Source organism: Nyctereutes procyonoides, unplaced genomic scaffold (assembly GCF_905146905.1).
Source record: "Nyctereutes procyonoides isolate TBG_1078 unplaced genomic scaffold, NYPRO_anot_genome, whole genome shotgun sequence".
In the NCBI taxonomy this organism is placed as follows: Eukaryota; Metazoa; Chordata; class Mammalia; order Carnivora; family Canidae; genus Nyctereutes; species Nyctereutes procyonoides.
Genome location: NW_026575052.1, coordinates 29626149 through 29643690, shown reverse-complemented (window position 1 = coordinate 29643690; position 17542 = coordinate 29626149). Strand labels below are relative to the sequence as shown.

At 35.0% G+C, this 17542-nt stretch overlaps 1 protein-coding gene across 2 annotated transcripts in view; it reads left to right on the top strand.

Annotated features, from left to right (window-relative positions):
• FCHO2 (FCH and mu domain containing endocytic adaptor 2) overlaps positions 1 to 17542 on the top strand; it is a 115871-nt gene that overhangs the window by 24351 nt on the left and 73978 nt on the right. For both annotated transcript variants that reach the window (XM_055331364.1, XM_055331363.1), the window contains exons 3-5: positions 4917 to 4991; positions 8499 to 8640; positions 8733 to 8885. In XM_055331364.1, coding sequence (XP_055187339.1) covers positions 4917 to 4991; positions 8499 to 8640; positions 8733 to 8885 — 370 coding nt within the window. The remainder of the gene's footprint in view (positions 1 to 4916; positions 4992 to 8498; positions 8641 to 8732; positions 8886 to 17542) is intronic.

The following is a 17542-nucleotide window of genomic DNA, read 5'->3' as shown; positions in this document are numbered from 1 at the left end:
CCAGACTCTATGTTATTTTAGTATTTGTTATCTATGTATCCTATTTATGTTTTATTTTTTCCTCTTCTTTCTTTTTGGCCTTTTAAAAATTATCTTTTCTTCTATTAGTTTAGAAGTAATTTCCTCTTTTACTTTTTCTTTTAGTGGTTATCCTAGGTTTACAACAAAATTGAGAGGAAGATATGGAGATTTCCCATTTATCTCTGCTCCTACACATGCATAGCCTCCCCTATTTTGAACATCCTTCACCAGAATGGTATATTTAAAACATTTTTTAAAATTTCTTATTTAAAAAAATTATTATTTAAGAAATTTTTAATTGATGTATAGTTGACATACAAATTTATATTAGTTTCAGGCATACAACATAGGGAATTTGCAATTCTGTACATTAGAGAAGGCTCACCACTGTAAGTGTGGTTACCTCTGTCACTATCCAGAGTTATTCCAATATTGTTGGCTCTGTTCGCAATGTTGTACTTTTCCTTTTTTTTTTTTTTGAAGATTTTATTTATTCATGAGAGGGAAGCCTGATGTGTGGGCCTCAATCCTAGGATTGAGATCTGGGATCATGCCCTGAGCCAAAGGCAGACACTCAAGCACTGAGCTACCCAGGTGCCCCCCCGATTCTGTACTTTTCATACCTATAATTTATTTATTGTGTACTGTAAGTTTGTATCTCTTAATCCCCTTCACCTATTTTGTCCATCTTCCCACCCCTCTGGAGTATGGTACATTTTTTTTTTTTTTTAACCAAGGATGTACCTACATTGGCACATTATAATCACCCAAAGTCCATTGTTTTCCCTTGGGATTCACCCTTAGTATTGTACATTATGTGGTTTGGACAAATAATGGTATGTATCCATTGTTCCAGTATTACGTAGAGTATTTTCACTGTCTTAGGAATTGTTTGTGTTATTTTTCATTGTTTTCATAGTTTTGCCTTTTCCAAATGTCATATAGTTGAAATTATACAGTATGTAATAGACTTTCAGATTGGTTTCTTTCACTTAGTAATATGCATTTAAGGTGCCTTAATATCTTTTCATGCCTTGGTGACCCATCTCTTTTAGTATTGAATAATATTCTATTGTTTGTATGTACCAGTTTATCCATTTACCTATCAAACAGTATGTTGGCTGCTTCCAAGTTTTGGTAGTAATGAATAAAGGTGCCCTAAGTATTTGTGGATTTTTGTGTGGACATAACTTTCCAACTCTTTTGGGTAGATACCAAAGAATTCCTTTGCTGGATTATACAGTAAAAATATGTTTAGTTTTGTAAGTAACTGCCAAAATGACTGTATCATTTTGCATTTCTATCAGCCATGAATGAGAATTTCTTTGCTCCACATCCTTGATAGTATTTGATTTTCTCAGTGGTTTAGACTTTGGTCCTTCTAATGGGTATGTAGTTGTATCTTGTTTTAATTTACATTTCCTTGATGACATATAATGTGTAGCATCTTTTCTTTTTTGTGTGTGTGTGTAGCATCTTTTCATATGCTTATTTGCCACCTGTATATCTTTTTTTTTTGTGAGCTATCTTTTGAGGTCATTGGCCCATTTTTTAATCAGATTGTTGTCTTATTGTTCAATTTAAAGAGTTCTTTGTATATTTGAGGTAATAATACTTTTTCAGATGTATCATTTGTAGTAGTTTCTCCCAGTCTATGGCTTTTCATTTTCTTTTTTTTTTTTATTGGCTTTTCATTTTCTTGACGTTGTTTTTCACAGAGCAGAAATTTTTAATTATAATGAAGTCCAACTTATTATTGATTTCTGTCATAGATTTTTACCTTTGTTGTTCATCTGAAAAGACATCACCATGCCCAGGGTCTTCTGGGTCTTCTCTCTTACGTTATCTTCTAGGATTTTCACAGTTTTGCATTTCACTGCATTTTAAAAAAATTAATTCTAGTATCTACTGTTGAGATGTTAGCTGTGAGTAATTTTTGCTTCTTTAAAGGTAACATTTGGTGGTAGGAAGGGTTTAGCTGCTTTTAATATTTTCTTTTAGCCTTTCATTTTCAGCAGTTTTCACCTGTGTGTAAACATATGATACCTAGGAATAGACATAGCTTTACTATTTGATGAAGTATAGATTTCTTTTTATTTATCCTCTTAGGGTTTGTTGGGCTACTTGGATATGTTGTTTGATATCTTTTGTCAGCTTTGGAACATGGTTCGTCATTATCTCTGGAAATGTTTTTTCCCTTTACACATTAGATTTTTTTACTTTGTCCTTTCTGTGTTTTCCATTCTTCCATTTCTCTTCTCTCTTTTCCACTCTTTGTCTTTTTTTTTTTTTTTTTTAAGATTTTTATCTATTCATGAAAGACACAGAGAGAGGCAGAGACACAGGCAGAGGGAGAAGCAGGCTCCGTGCAGGGAGCCGGATGTGGGTTTCCATCCCGGGACTCCAGGATCACACCCTGAGCCAAAGGCAGATGCCAAACCGCTGAGCCACCCAGGGATCCCTCTTTTGTCTCTCTGAGCTTGATACCAGGATAGAGTCTTCTCTCTTCTCTTCCTGTTTATTAATTCTTACCATAGTGTATTGAATCTGCTATTTAACCCCATGATTTTAAATTTTTTTTTTTAAGATTTTATTTATTTGAGAGACAATGTAAGAGAGAGATCACGAGCAGGAGGGAGGGAGTAGAGGAAGAAGCAGACTCCCGCTAAACAGGGAGCCCAATACAGGGCTTTTATCCCAGGACCCTGGGATCCTGACCTGAGCTGAAGAGCTGAAGGTAGATGCTTAACTGACTGAGCCACCCAGGTGCCCAAGATAATAATTTTTGATATTTTTCAGATACAGAATTTGTGTCTCTTTTCAAATTTGCTCTGCTTTTACTTCACTTTTTAAAAATGACTTCCATTTCTTGACTGAAATTCTTTATTTATATTTTATTCATTATTTATATTTTATATGTATCTATCTATACACCTGTACACTCTGCACCCAATGTGGGGCTTGAATTCAGGATCCTGAGATCAAGAGTCACATGTTCTACTGACTGAGCCAGCCAGGTTCCCCTGAAATTCTTGATTTAATGTGCTGTCTCCTTAAAGATAATATATAAACTCATAAAATCTCAGCTTGACATTCTCAGCATTTGGAACATTGCTAATTTGTTCCTCCTGGGTTTTGTTCATTTGTCTTATTTGCTTATGTCTGAAGGTTTTATGAGTGTGTATATGACCTCCATACAGGATCCAGTATCAGGGTTTGAAAAGGTACTGTTGGTAGTCCCTTTGAGAGCTTGCCTACTTATGTTTTTTACTCCTTGAGTCTCAGAAGACATGAGATTTCCCATGCTTCTCATCTTTGGTAAGTCTGAATCTAGTTTTGTCTCCCTTACCCTGTGAAGCATTGAAAAACTCTGCTCCCTTTTTAGTCTCAGCTGCTGCTTCTAGATGCCCCCCAGGGAAAAGCTAATCACCTGATATCTGACTTCTCTAGATATCCTTCCCGTAGATCTATCCTTCTCATTCTTACTTGCTTCCTGAGCTCTCTGATGCCTTATAGTTTAGTCCCTTTTTCTCTGTATTTTTCTGGTTTTCCTCATCAGGAGTTTGTTTTTTTTTTTTTTTTTTTTTTTAATCAGTTTACTGTTACAGATTAAGCCACTTTTTTGCTGTTAAACTTAGCCATTGAGATACTAATTTTTTTCTGTATTAACATTTTTTTTAGGTGATCAAAGTACCACCTTTGTGATACGATATATTAAAAAGACATCAGAACTTTAAAGGTGCAAAAAAAGGCACAGTTCCAGTTACTGTTAATAGTTCATTTTTGTTAGAGCTGGGTTTTGTGGGCATGGGATTGCAGATGAGTTTGAAGATAAGTGTGGTTTGAATATTCTGAGTTTGAGGGGCTTAAGATCCCTACCGAGTTACGTTTGAGGCATTTAGATACTAAACTGATGATTTGATGTAAGAACAGTGTAGAGATCTGGATTTGGACGTTTAAAGCAAAAAGGTAGTTGGACCTACCAAAGTAGATGGAAGGGCCATGGTGGTTTGTAGACCATTTCTGTTATGGGTAGTCCATATTGAGAAGGGACAGGGTAGTTATGGGAGAGTTACGATAGAACCTAACTTTTCTTGTGTTAAGAGGTTCAGAAAAAATCTCATATTTTGTATTTGAGATTATGTGTCTATGGGAAAAATTTTTTTCTTGCATATTTAATGGTTTTGGTTGATTTTTTTAAGCTTAAAGTCCTACGTGCTAAATAGTAGCTATATAAAACACAGTATTCTAGTGTGAAATATTTGTATTTTCAGTCTAATCACAAAATAGCTTAAACCTTGAATTCAGGACCTCAGACTTGATAATAATTTTATTTGGTTTTGGCCAAATGACAATCCTCAGTTTTTTGTTCTCTTAAATATGCATAATAAGTGAAATCACAGTATTAAAGAATAATAAAACTATTAAGTACACTAAGAAGTATTAAATGCAAATGACATTCGCACTGAATTAGTTTACAGAGAAATGGAATATAAGAAGCGGTGTTCTTGTACTTGTTCACATAACCACTGGTATATTAAAAATAGAGTAATGATTTTAAGTATTTTTGTTGGTACAAATTTTTTTTAGTTCTATACCAGATTAGTTCTTTAAATAGATGTGCACAATGGGCATTTAAGGATAGGCCAGAAATTCATGACCACATACCTACTTTTTTTTTTTTTAAAAGTAAGCTCTATACCCAACATAGGGCTTGAACTCATGACCCTGAGATGAAGAGTTGAATGATCTACTGACTGAGTGAACTGGGCACCCCAGTAACTACTTATGTTTAATATATAATTTGGATTTTTTGTTTCTATAGTTTTAATTATATTTTGATAATTTTTCTATGTGTTTAAGAGCTCTTATCTTATGGAAATTTGATTTAACAGAGCTACAATAGAAGAGGCATACTCCAGGTCAATGACAAAACTAGCAAAATCCGCAAGCAATTATTCACAACTTGGGTGAGTTAATTTCTTTGAAAAACTCTTTTTTAATGTTGACCTAGCCGTAGTTCTTGAGAATATTAGGTTCTTGTTGAAGACATAATGGTTCATAAGTATAATTATATGTAATTTACTTATTTAAAATGTATCTACATATGAATTCTTGATAAAAAATATAATTGAACTTGGTGAATCAGTTAATGCAGTCAAAGTAAATGAAACCTATTTTTTCCCATTATTAAACTAGATAGTCATTCGATAGTATAATTTTGAGGTTATAAATGTGTGTTATGCATGGTACTGTAGTTTTCTATAAGTTCACTTAAAATCTGTTGAACAATGATCTTTAGAAACTCCAACTTTATTGAAATGATTACAGTGCATTAAAAATATCTCCTGTGATTTTATAGATTTACTAAATCCTTCTCTTGAAAATTTGCAATGAGAAAATGTGTTCTTTGAAAAATGAATATTAAAATAAGATATACTTAAAGTAAGATACGCTACATGGCTTTAATAGTTTGGGAAAGAAATATTGTATGATTTAAACCACAACAGCTCTAGGAGGAATATTTAATATTTTTTAATTATCTAAAATTTGGGGAAAGGATATGTTTTAAATAACATGTTAAAATAATTTAATGTTTATAAAGATTTTTATAGTGATAGTAACACATTTCTTTGTATCTGGGATTCTGATGAATCTGTGAATCCCCTGAATTTTTACATTCGTATTCACGTTTCTGACAATGAGGATTTATACTGATTATTAGATTCACATATGGTTCTGTGAACTAAAATACTGGTTAAGAATGCCTTTTATGAAAGTATTCTATGGTGTGGTTGGATGAATTTAAATAAAAATCTCACTAAGAGCAGCCCAGGTGGCTCAGGGGTTTAGTGCCTGCCTTCGGCCCGGGGCATGATCCTGGAGACCTGGGATTGAGCCCCACATCAGGCTCCCTGCATGGAGTCTGCCCCACCCTCCCTCTCTCTCTCTCTGTGTGTCTCTCATGAATAAATAAAAATAAAATCTTAAAAAAAAAACTCACTAAATTGTGGCCCAGATAAAGAGGAGAGAGGAGTCCATTATAAAACACACTGTCCATTATATTAAGTGCTGACAATTGCAGCTGAGAGGACCTTCTATTGCCCTGTACTATGGCTAGGAACGTTGGGAGCTGCCACCGTTTTTACCTAGAGGACAGTGGGGACTGTTATATGATGGCCATCTATTGCTGTTTTTTTTCCTCCCAGTTGTCTTCTCATTCTTTCTGGCCCTCTGCTCCTTCAATATAATCTCATTCTTAATTATTTTTCCATCTCTCCACTTTTTTTCTGGCAATTTCCTTTTTCTGAAGCCTCTATGTACATACACCTCTTCTAAAACATAATTTCTTGTTTATTTATTACCACAGTAGGAGGGCCAGAAGGTAACTGGAATAGCAGAAGCTGGCTTTAAACTATCGACTGTGGTTTTATTATAGGAAATTCTCATTATTTTTAGTTATCACGTGGGAGATAGAAAAAACATGGATTGACTTCAACTGTGTTTCCTGATAATAAAGATGTTGGCAGTGTTTCTCTTTGGAATGCATGTTTCTCATAAATAATATTTTATGTGTTACTGTCATCACTTATGACAAAGATTTTAAATATTAATGTTTTACTGATGTATATTTAGTTAAATTGAATTTCCTTTCTGTATTTTTTTGTTTAAACATAACTTCAGACTTGTCAATTTTATTTCTTATTGCTTAGTATACATTAATGTGTATTGCTTGACCAGAAAAAAGTTGTGTATATCAAACTTTTAAAAATGTAATGATTTTTGACCTTCCTTCAAGAAACCTGTGCTTAGGGCAGCCCGGGTTGCTCAGTGGTTTAGTGCCGCCTTCAGCCTAGGGCGTGATCTTGGAGGCCCAAGATCGAATCCCACATTGGGCTTCCAGCATGGAGCCTGCTTCTCCCTCTCCCTCTGCCTGTGTCTCTGCCTCTCTCTCTGTGTCTCTCATGAATAAATAAATAAAATCTTTTTAAAAAAGAAAGAAAGAAAGAAGCCTGTCCTTAAAGAAGTCTCATGTTGAATCTCTTTATGGTGTAAAGAATCTTTTGGTAAAGGGACACTCCCATCTTCCTGCTTTGTGAAACCCACACTATCATGTATCAGGCTTACATGAAGTAATGTATTTTGGTGCTATAGTGAGTGGATATTTTGTAGTTATCTTTTTTTTTACTCCCAAAGTTTTCCGTGTAACTCCTTGCCAGATTTGATGCTGATTAGATTTTAAAGTGCGAGGTGAGATCTAATCAGAACAGCTCTAAGTATCTTAACTTTCTTCTTTAAACTTCTTTACTTTTGCTTAAAATGATCACTGTGATTTAGCATTCTTACTGGATAGGAAATGTAGTAATTGGGACAGACTGCATATTAGGATAATAATTTTCTCCACCTTTTGCTTCATGCTATTTGTTTTTTAGTGGAAGTCTGGTCCTGGAGCGAAACGGGTGCTTTGAAATTATCTTGGGTAGTACCCCAGGAAAACACAGGATAAAATTACCCTAAGATTATTCCCTATTGAACAGATTAAGTTCATTGACATCCTAAGTATTATCCAGGAGATAATCATGTAGCAATTCTTGGATATACTTGCACCTGCTGAAAATACTAAATTCTCAATATTGAGAAAAAGTGGTAGGAAAGTATGCCATGCATTATGCACCATGTACTAAGAACTGTCTTAGTGTTAAAGTACACAGATAAAATGACCTGAAACAAGATTTCAAGTAACAGTTTTAAAATAATTCTCAAATGATTATTAATAATGAAGATTCTTATAAAATCATGTGTGCATTTGACTTTTGTATGTTTGAATTCAGGGGAACTTTTATTTTGTGATGAAGAGTTTTAAATGAGCACTAAATAGTCAAATTAAAATTGGTAACGAGTTAATTTTTAACAATAGACAGTGATCAGAAAGGCTTCTGATACAAGTCTAAATAACCAAATCAGTGCAGCCCGGGTGGCTCAGCAGTTCAGCGCCGCCTTCAGCCCAGGGCCTGATCCTGGGGTCCCGGGATCGAGTCCCACATCGGGCTCCCTGCATGGAGCCTGCTTCTCCCTCTGCCTGTGTCTCTGCCTCTCTCTCTCTCTCTCTCTCTCTCTCTGTTTCTCATTAATAAATAAAATCTTTAAAAAAAAAAAAGACCTAAAGACCCCCCCCCCCAAAAAAAAAACCCAACCAAATCAACTCAGAAAATAGTATGATAAAATTAAGACAGGGCCATAGCCAAATCTTTGGTAAATATTTAACTGGATTTCTGTGTAATTAAGGTTCAAAAATATTTTAATTAACCAAGGATTAAAAATCAATGTCAACCTGTCACTCATTTCATTTGTGATTTATTTTAATTTCTTATTTTGTCTAATTAAAATTGCTGAATATCACATTGTTTCTGTTGATTCTATTTTGGAGTCTTCAATTTTTCTTTTATTAAATAATTCCTGCATTTTCTTTCCCTCAGAACATTTGCACCAGTGTGGGATGTGTTCAAAACATCTACAGAGAAATTAGCAAATTGTCACTTGGATCTTGTTAGAAAATTACAAGAATTAATAAAGGAAGTTCAGAAGTATGGAGAAGAACAAGTAAAATCTCATAAAAAGGTATCTGTTTTTTCCTGCTAAAGGATTAGTTGATCAGAGATTTGAGTGTTTTGCAGTTCAGTCATTTTGATGAATCATTTTGTACCATTCAGACTAAAGAAGAAGTTGCAGGAACTCTGGAAGCTGTTCAAACCATTCAAAGCATAACTCAGGCCCTCCAGAAATCCAAGGAAAATTACAATGCCAAGTGTGTAGAGCAGGAACGTTTGAAAAAGGAAGGAGCTACACAAAGAGAAATAGAAAAGGTAATTGTAATAAAAGTAGTATCCCTGGAGTTTCAAAGCACTTTCAAACATAAGACTGTATTTAATATTCACACACTCCAGAATGATTTGATATTAAAGATGAAGACGCTGTGCCTCTGAGTGTTCATGGTTTACCTAAGTGAAACGGAACTAGGTTTGTGGAATATGTTTTGTGTGTGGTAAATACATTGATTAGCAAATACCTAAAAAGAAGTAATTTCTTCATGCTGTTGACATTTGCAGGCTATTTTTATAAAGTAAGATACTTGATAGGGATACTGGTTGGTGTCAGGTTTAACGTGAGATAAAAATTTTTTGAGGCAAGATTGGTATATTTAGGAAGGCACAGATACCTGAAGATAAGCTTTAAAATATGTGTTGTGAGTGATTTATTGCTGACTTTGAAGACATTTATGTAGTATTGCGGTAAACCACAGCCCTTTCCCCTAGTCGCGTTTCAGTTGAAAGTAGATTTTTCCCCCTTTCAAAATGGTTTAACCATTCACTTGTTTGATGTGTTATATCTCATTTAGGAATGAGGCATAGGGAGTGATAATTTCGAAAGCTTTCTAAATTATATGAAATATCCTGTAAAAAAAAGGAAAACCAAATTATAACTGCATTATAGCAATTACAATAATTATAGAAGTATATATACATGGGAAGAAACTAGAGAATATTGAAAAATCAAAACAGTTGATGGATTTTGGCATAATAGATTTCCTTCAATGTTTGTACAATAAATAAAAATTGGAAGGGAGAAAAAGATAAGGCACAATAAGTTTATTATTTTAAAACATCATTCCAGACACAGCATTTGTGAATAAAATATAAGAAGGGAAAACAAAACAAAATAAAAGCGTCCAAAAAAAATAGAATATTAGCTTGATGAACCAGAAACAACAGAAACCCAAAGTAGTGTGTCGAGATTGATTTTGCAGGTTTGTTGGCTCAAAGTCCAAAGTTAGGCTGTGGAATTTAAGCTCTTGTGTGGTAAAAGGGACTAAGTGTTTCCTACTTGAGATAAAGCACAAGAAGCCCTGCCCACCATGTGAAGCGAGATAGGTAGGAAAAAAGACTGGGGTGCTGACTAGGGCTAAAGCTTTATTGGAAGATGGGGGCTTACTGACACAGTTTTGACGTGAATCAAGCTAAGGAACCATTTAATGACTATTTTGGCCATATCCCCAATATTCTCCTAGGGACACAATTAAAAACTACCTTTATAAGATTGATATTAAATTGAGGACTTTGGGGGCTGGCAGGAGATAACCTGAAAACTGCTAGGTGGGGATAGGTGACCACAAAGGATAGAACATAACAAGTTCTAGGTAATAACACTTACTTTGCCTTCAGTGGAGCTATCCCAAAGCACTGATGGAGGGACAAAGAAGAAAAGATGAAAAGATAAGAAGCCTCCCATTTGAAATGAGTGAACCAAAATCGTAGAGTACCTCTAAGAAATCTAAGATACAGTAAATTTAATAATGGAAAAAGAATTAACTCCAGATAAAATTTAAATTTATAAAACAGATGAACAAAAAATTTTGTGTGAGAATGGTCAAAGAGATAAATGAAAATATAAACTATAAATAAGGAAGAGTAAGAAATTAAAAGAGGCATAATGAAGTAAGATCTACTAGATAGGAAAACAGCTAATTAGAAAACTTGAAATGAAAAATATGGCTATTGAGAAAAAAGAAATAGAGAATACAAATTTTAGACTTGATGTGGTCAAAGGCTGAGTTTGGAAGGGAAGTCACCCAGAACATAGTACAAAGAAATAAAAGTTACTGGGGTGCCTGAGTATCTCAGTCGGTTAAGCATCTGCCTTTGGCTCAGGTCATGGTCCCAGGGTCCTGGGATTCAGCACCGCATTGGGCTCCCTGCTCAGTGGGGAGTCTGCTTCTCCCTCTCCCTCTGCCTCTCCCTCCACTCATGCACTTAGTCTCTCTTTCCCTCTCACAAATAAATAAAATCTTTTTTTTTAAAAAAAAAATAGGGATCCCTGGGTGGCGCAGCGGTTTGGCGCCTGCCTTTGGCCCAGGGCGTGATCCTGGAGACCCGGGATTGAGTCCCATGTCGGGCTCCCGGTGCATGGAGCCTGCTTCTCCCTCTGCCTGTGTCTCTGTGTCTCTGCCTCTCTCTCTCTCTCTCTCTGTGTGACTATCATAAATAAATAAAAATTAAAAAAAAAATAAAAAAATAAATAAAGGTTCACAACATTCCAGAAGAACATGGACTCCTAATATTTAAAGAGTTAATAGTTCAGAAGTTTTCAGACCTGAAGAAATTCAGTAGTGCGCAGATTAATTTGTATTTTAACTGGAATTAACATAAAAACTTTAAATATGCATTTGTAAATAGAGTCTCCAGATTGAAAGTACATTCTTGATTATTAATCAGGTTACATAAAGATAAATTCAGACCTAGATGCCAGAGAAAAAAAGAATATTAAAAGCTACCAGATAATTCTTTTTTTCTCACATTTTTGAAATCAGAATGCATCTTCAGCTGATGATACCATATAATCACTGTTGGTTAGGTAGCTGTTGTGTGTAGTTTTTTTTTAATTTTTTTTTATTTATTTACAATAGTCACAGAGAGAGAGAGAGAGAGAGGCAGAGACATAGGCAGAGGGAGAAGCAGGCTCCATGCACTGGGAGCCCGACATGGGATTCGATCCCGGGTCTCCAGGATCGCGCCCTGAGCCAAAGGCAGGCGCTAAGCCGCTGCGCCACCCAGGGATCCCTGTTGTGTGTAGTTTTAATGTCTGTGTGAACTTGGTGATTCTATCTGGTGATGTGATTGGACAATTGCAGCACTTTGACGTATTTGATAACAGACCATCTTAAGACCGTTTGAGGAAGGAATTGTTCTGATACTTGTCTGGAAACCTTTTTTTCTGGTAAGATCAAGAAAATGTGAGCACTGGTATTTAGGAGAAAACTGGGAAATAATAATAGAGCATTTTTAAGAAGTACTGTATCAGTAATGGTCTTGATGACATTGAGGATAATATTGTGTGAGGAAAAAACAGACCTTAGCAATCTTTGTTGTTGTTTTTTTAATATTTTACTTATTTATTCATGAGACACAGAGAGAGAGAGAGGCAGAGACACAGGCAGAGGGAGAAGCAGGCTCCATGCACGAAGCCCGATGTGGGACTCGATCCCAGGACTCCAGGATCACACCCTGGGCCAAAGGCAGGCACTAAACTGCTGAGCTACCCAGGGATCCCGCAGTCTTTGAATTGGAAAGAATTGAGAAGGGTCAAATCTGAATATAAGGAAGATACAGGAGTATGTCAAACAATTCATTTTGCTTTCCTTTTTATTCTGTATCACATAGAAATGGTAATAGAATAAAAATGTACTTCTAAGTAAGTCTAAAAGAGGTCTTTTAAAAGTACTAATTAGAATTTTAAGGATAAGGCATTATTTTATACTTCAGGTGCTAGCATTTTTCTATTTTAATGGTACACAAGATAATGGTGTCCTTTATAAATTAATGGTATGTCAGAATTAGTAGTAATCAAGTATATTCATTAAGCATAACTTCTAAAAGAATAGAAATCTATTCTAAGTCTTTTAAATAAGCAAAAAGAAAATAAGATATTAAAATTTATTGATAAGAGAGGAAGGAGAAAGTAGAGAAAAAAAGAATGGTAGACAGAAGGCTCAAAGTAAGCTGGAAGAAGTAAGTTCAAAGATACCAAAGCCATAATATGTATAAGTGAATTAGACTCCCCTAATAATAAGTTGGTTGTCAAATGGAAAAAAATCTTATTATGTAAAACATCCTTAATGTTTAGCAACAGAAGATTGTTTCATATAATGGTACCATTCAGGAGTTCGAATAAATTTTATAGGGTAAAATGTTAGATCTGAGATTTAAAATACCAGAGCAAAAAAAAAAAAAATATTGGAGGAGGAGGCATGGAAGGAATCTTGAAGTTACATGATGAGTTAATGGAGTTTTTATTATATTCCTTTCGTGTGCTCTAAAATGTTTTCTATAAAAGCAAAAAAAAAAACTAGAATGACATGAATTATTATTTTTTAAAGATTTTATTTATTTATTCATCATAGACACAGAGAGAGAGAGAGAGAGAGAGAGAGAGAGCGAGAGAGAGAGAGAGGCAGAGACACAGGCAGAGGGAGAAGCAGGCTCCATGCAGGGAACCCGACATGGGACTTGATCCTGGGACTCCAGGATCATGCCCTGGGCCAAAGGCAGGCACTAAACCACCGCGCCACCCAGGGATCCCCAGAATGACATGAATTAAAATTGACATGGATAAATATGAAAAGCATAACGTTGAGCACGAAAAGCAAAGTTCCAGAAGAATATGTAGATTTTGATGCCTTTCACATAATCTTTAATTTTCTGCGGAAAAAAAAAAAAACCCTTTTAAAGTATAACTAACTGTATTAGGGACAATAAACACCAAGTTACATAATGGGAGTTATCTTTGCAGATCAAGGGGGGGATGGCACTGGTAAGGACCTGGGCCTTCCCCACTTTGCCTATATAATAGTTAATTTTTTTCCAAAAAATGGAAAAGCTAGGAACAAATATAGATAAGGCCAACTATATTTCAGAATAAGAGATTATTGTTTATGTGTGAGCTCTAGGAACAGTTCCTATAGGTCAGTAAGCTGTAGGTCAGTAAATTAGTATGAATTCCATATCATTAAGGCAGAAGTGTTAAAGTATTCCTAGGCTAAATATTGCTCTTTTTTTATTTTTTTTTTGTGAAACACAATTGGTTTGATTTAGTACCTAATATGTAGTAACTACTTGAAAAATACATGATAACTAGAGATTATGCTTAAAGAAATGATTGAGTCTTTTGATATAAGCCAAGAAAAATTTAATATAAGGTATAATGATTTAGATGAAATTAAAGAATTTCCTTTTGATTAACATAGTAGACAGAGCTATAGCATATGGTTGTGTCTGAGGGTTATGAGTTGATCTGTGCTTCACTTATCTTGTGGTGCTGTGGACAGCTTAGAGAAAGGGGTGCTTTTTTTTGTCTTTTTTTAAAAGATTAAAAAAAATTATATGGGAAAGAGAAAGCACAAGGCAAGGAGAGGCAATGGAGAGGGAGAGAGAAACTTAAGCAGACTCGTGATGCGGGCTCCATCTCATGACCCTGAGATCATGACCTGAGATGAAACCAAGTGTAGGACATCTAACTAAGTGAGCCACTCAGGCAATTATAAGCTTTTTTTTTTTTTTTTTAAGATTTATGTATTTATTCATTCAGAGAGAGCGAAGAGAGAGGCAGAGACACAGGCAGAGGGAGAAGCAGGCTCCGTGCAGGAAGCCTGATGTGGGACTCGATCCTGGGTCTCCAGGATCACACCCCGGGCTGCAGGCGGCGCTAGACTGCTGCGCCACCGGGGCTACCCTCTTTTTTTTTTTTTTTTTTTAAATTATAAGCACTTAAACAGAAATATTTCTCATAGTATATTAGTAAATGTATTTAAAATGCTAAAGAAATGAGTAAAATGTGGGATTTGTATTTATTGTCAGTAGGTAATCTGTTAAAGCCAATCTTTTTTTTTGTGTGAGAAGAAATGTAGCTGTTTTTTTTTAAAAGCATAATTTCCTCATTTAAGAACAAATGCTCCAAGCTTCCCTTTTTAATAACGACTTTATGAAAGTAGTCAAATTCATTACTACTAGGATATTCAGTTTTTATAATCACACCCTAGAATTTACAGTATCTGTAAATACATGTATTATTTAGAAAGTTGTTTTGACTTAGTTGAGTATTGCCATTCAGTTGTTTCCTCTGAGGGCTCTTTCCTGCTTTAAAAAAAATACAGATGTTCCAATACAATTACATTCTAAAGTTGCTTGTACATCTTTTTATATGATATACTATTTTCCTTCAAATTTGTTTTTCTCATTACTCAAAATACTTTGTGAGTTAATAATATTTTTTCATTTTATTTCTTTATGATTAAGTACTCCTTTTATTAGTTTTCCAAGATACCATTTTAAGTTGGTATGTAATTTCCTTAAGATTCTGGCCTATTATTTTTATCTTTGAAGAGTAAGGGCTGATGTAAAAAATGTAAGTTGGAACTTTAAATGGTATTTTCTTTCTTCCTTTACGCTTCCAAATAAGAGAAGTGAAATTTTACCCAGCTTCCTGGTATCAGAAAGGGTCCAAAAAACCTAACCCGTTTATCTTCTGAGTTAGAGCCTACTCTGAACTTTTGAGATGAAGACAATTTTATGGTTAGAAATAGTGGACAGATAAGTTTGTGCAGAGTTGCATAGCCAGACCAAGTTCTACAGTGGGAATATTCCGGGAGGAAGGAAAGTTAAGAAAAGTATGCTGTTTTATTTTTATTTTTTAAGATTTTATTTATTTATTCATGAGGGACCCAGAGAGAGAGGAAGAGACACAGGCAGAGGGAGAACCAGGCTCCATACAGGGAGCCCAATGAGGGACTCTATCCCGGGACCCCAGTATCATGCCCTGGGCTTGAATGCAGGTGAGCCACCCAGGGATCCCCAAGTATGCTGTTTTAAATTTTAAATTTAATTAATTCTAACCCTGTTGATTCAGTAAAAATTTGAGTACCAAAACTAGTTTGAATTCTAGAGACTGAGTATAGGAAGAAGAAATGATACTTCAGGAACTTCTTTGTAGGGACGCCTGGGTGGCTCAGTGGTTGAGCAACTGCCTTGGGCCCAGGGTGTGATCCTGGGGTCCTGGGTTCAAGTCCCACATTGGGCTCCCCGCATGGAGCCTGCTTCTCTCTCTGCCCGTGTCTCTGCCTCTGTGTGTGTGTGTCTCTCATGAATAAATAAATAAAATATTAAAAAAAACAAACTTAAAAAAAAATAAAAAAAATAAAAAAAAACAAACTTCTTTGCATCTCTTGAAGTCCCATAACTTTAAAATGTAATGAATAATGTAAAATAATTGCTTTGTTTACATTATAGAAATATATCATAGGTCTTCTAAAATGAGTAATGGCCCTCCAGGCAGTTATCTGTTAATTCCTATTAGATTGTAAATTCCTTGTGAGTGAGAAACTGTCATTGTATTGTCTACAACACAGCATATATGTTTACTTAGAAAAATAGTCATTAGCAAAATGTTATTTGAATTTTTCCTGTTTGTTAATATAATAAAAATTAAGAGTTTATTTTACTTTAAATATAGGCTACAGACTAGATTTTTGGTTTTTTAAATGTCTTATTCATGTATTTTTCTGATCACTGGATTATGAAGTGATAATTTATATGAAGTAGAAAGCTTTAATTCCTACCATGTGCTTGTCATTATATGCTGGATGTTATGAAGGTTATTACAGGCTAAAATACATATTCTCCCCTTCTGTATTCATGAAGTTTCCTTCTTTTTGGGGAGCACAACAAGAGTTTAGAGAGAGGTTTTAATGGTAAGTTCACAAGGGAGGTATCCTGTTTTGCACAGAACCTGTAAAAAGAATACAGGGAAGATCTCATAAAATAATTTACTTTAAAAAGTATAGACACAATCATTATAGTCCTATTTGGGGAGAATTTTCCATTTTTATGAATTTTTTTCAAGTTACAAATATCTCTAGGAGTGAACACAACTCAAGTCTTCATTAATAGCTAACATATAGGCAGCCTGGGTGGCTCAGCGGTTTAGTGCCGCCTTCAGCCCAGGGCATGATCCTGGAGACCCAGGATAGAGTCCCACATCAGGCTCCCTGCATGGAGCCTGCTTCTCCCTCTGCCTGTCTCTCTCTCTCTCTCTCTCTTTCTCTCTTTCTCTCTCTCGCTCGCTCTGTGTCTCTCATGAATAAATAAAGTCTTTAAAAAAAATAGCTAACATATAAATTATTGGGCAGCAGTAAAAAAAAGAGTGGGTGTTAGGATAAGGACCAAGGAAAGAGGAAGGGGCTCCTAGTGAGACTATGTTATTTTGCTAGGGTCTGTCATTGAAAATCACTCCATGGACTGAGTTGCTGATCATTCTTGCACAGACTGTAAATATAGGGAGTTGGAAGAAGAAACTGAAGTCTCTTGGTGTTAAAAAAAAAAAAACAAAAAACAAAAAACAAAAACCCCAGATAACCAAAGGGAACCAATAACCAAACCATTAAATTTTTTTCCTCACATCTATATATTTGTTATCTGGGTTTCCTGTGAATTTACTTAGTAATTGTTACGTGTTTGAACAAGGCCAGGATATCAGAGAAAGGTATACTAACAGTAGTAGAAATAATGTCAAAAGGCCAGAAACAATGGGAAAAGAGTTAAAAAACAATCCATAGGAGTAAATTTCAAAATTATTATGTTTTAACCACTATGTTAGTGATAGAGAACTCAGTACAACTTTAGATATAATAGCAAAATACAAGTATATATCCTCCTGATGGTGTTACTTTTAGAAACCATAGTAATAGCAGATACCATTTATTTTGTAGATTTAACTATATGACAGATCCTGTCCCAATCATTTTACCTAAGTTACATTTCATCTCTGCTAAAGCTTTAAATAATAAGTGGTATTCTTCCCATTTTAAGAATGAGAGAACTATGTAAAGCTAAAGCTCCAAGACCCAGTTTTCTTTACATTACAAGATAAAGTCGCATCCTGTATTACTTGAGAATGCCAGGAGGGACCCTTGGGT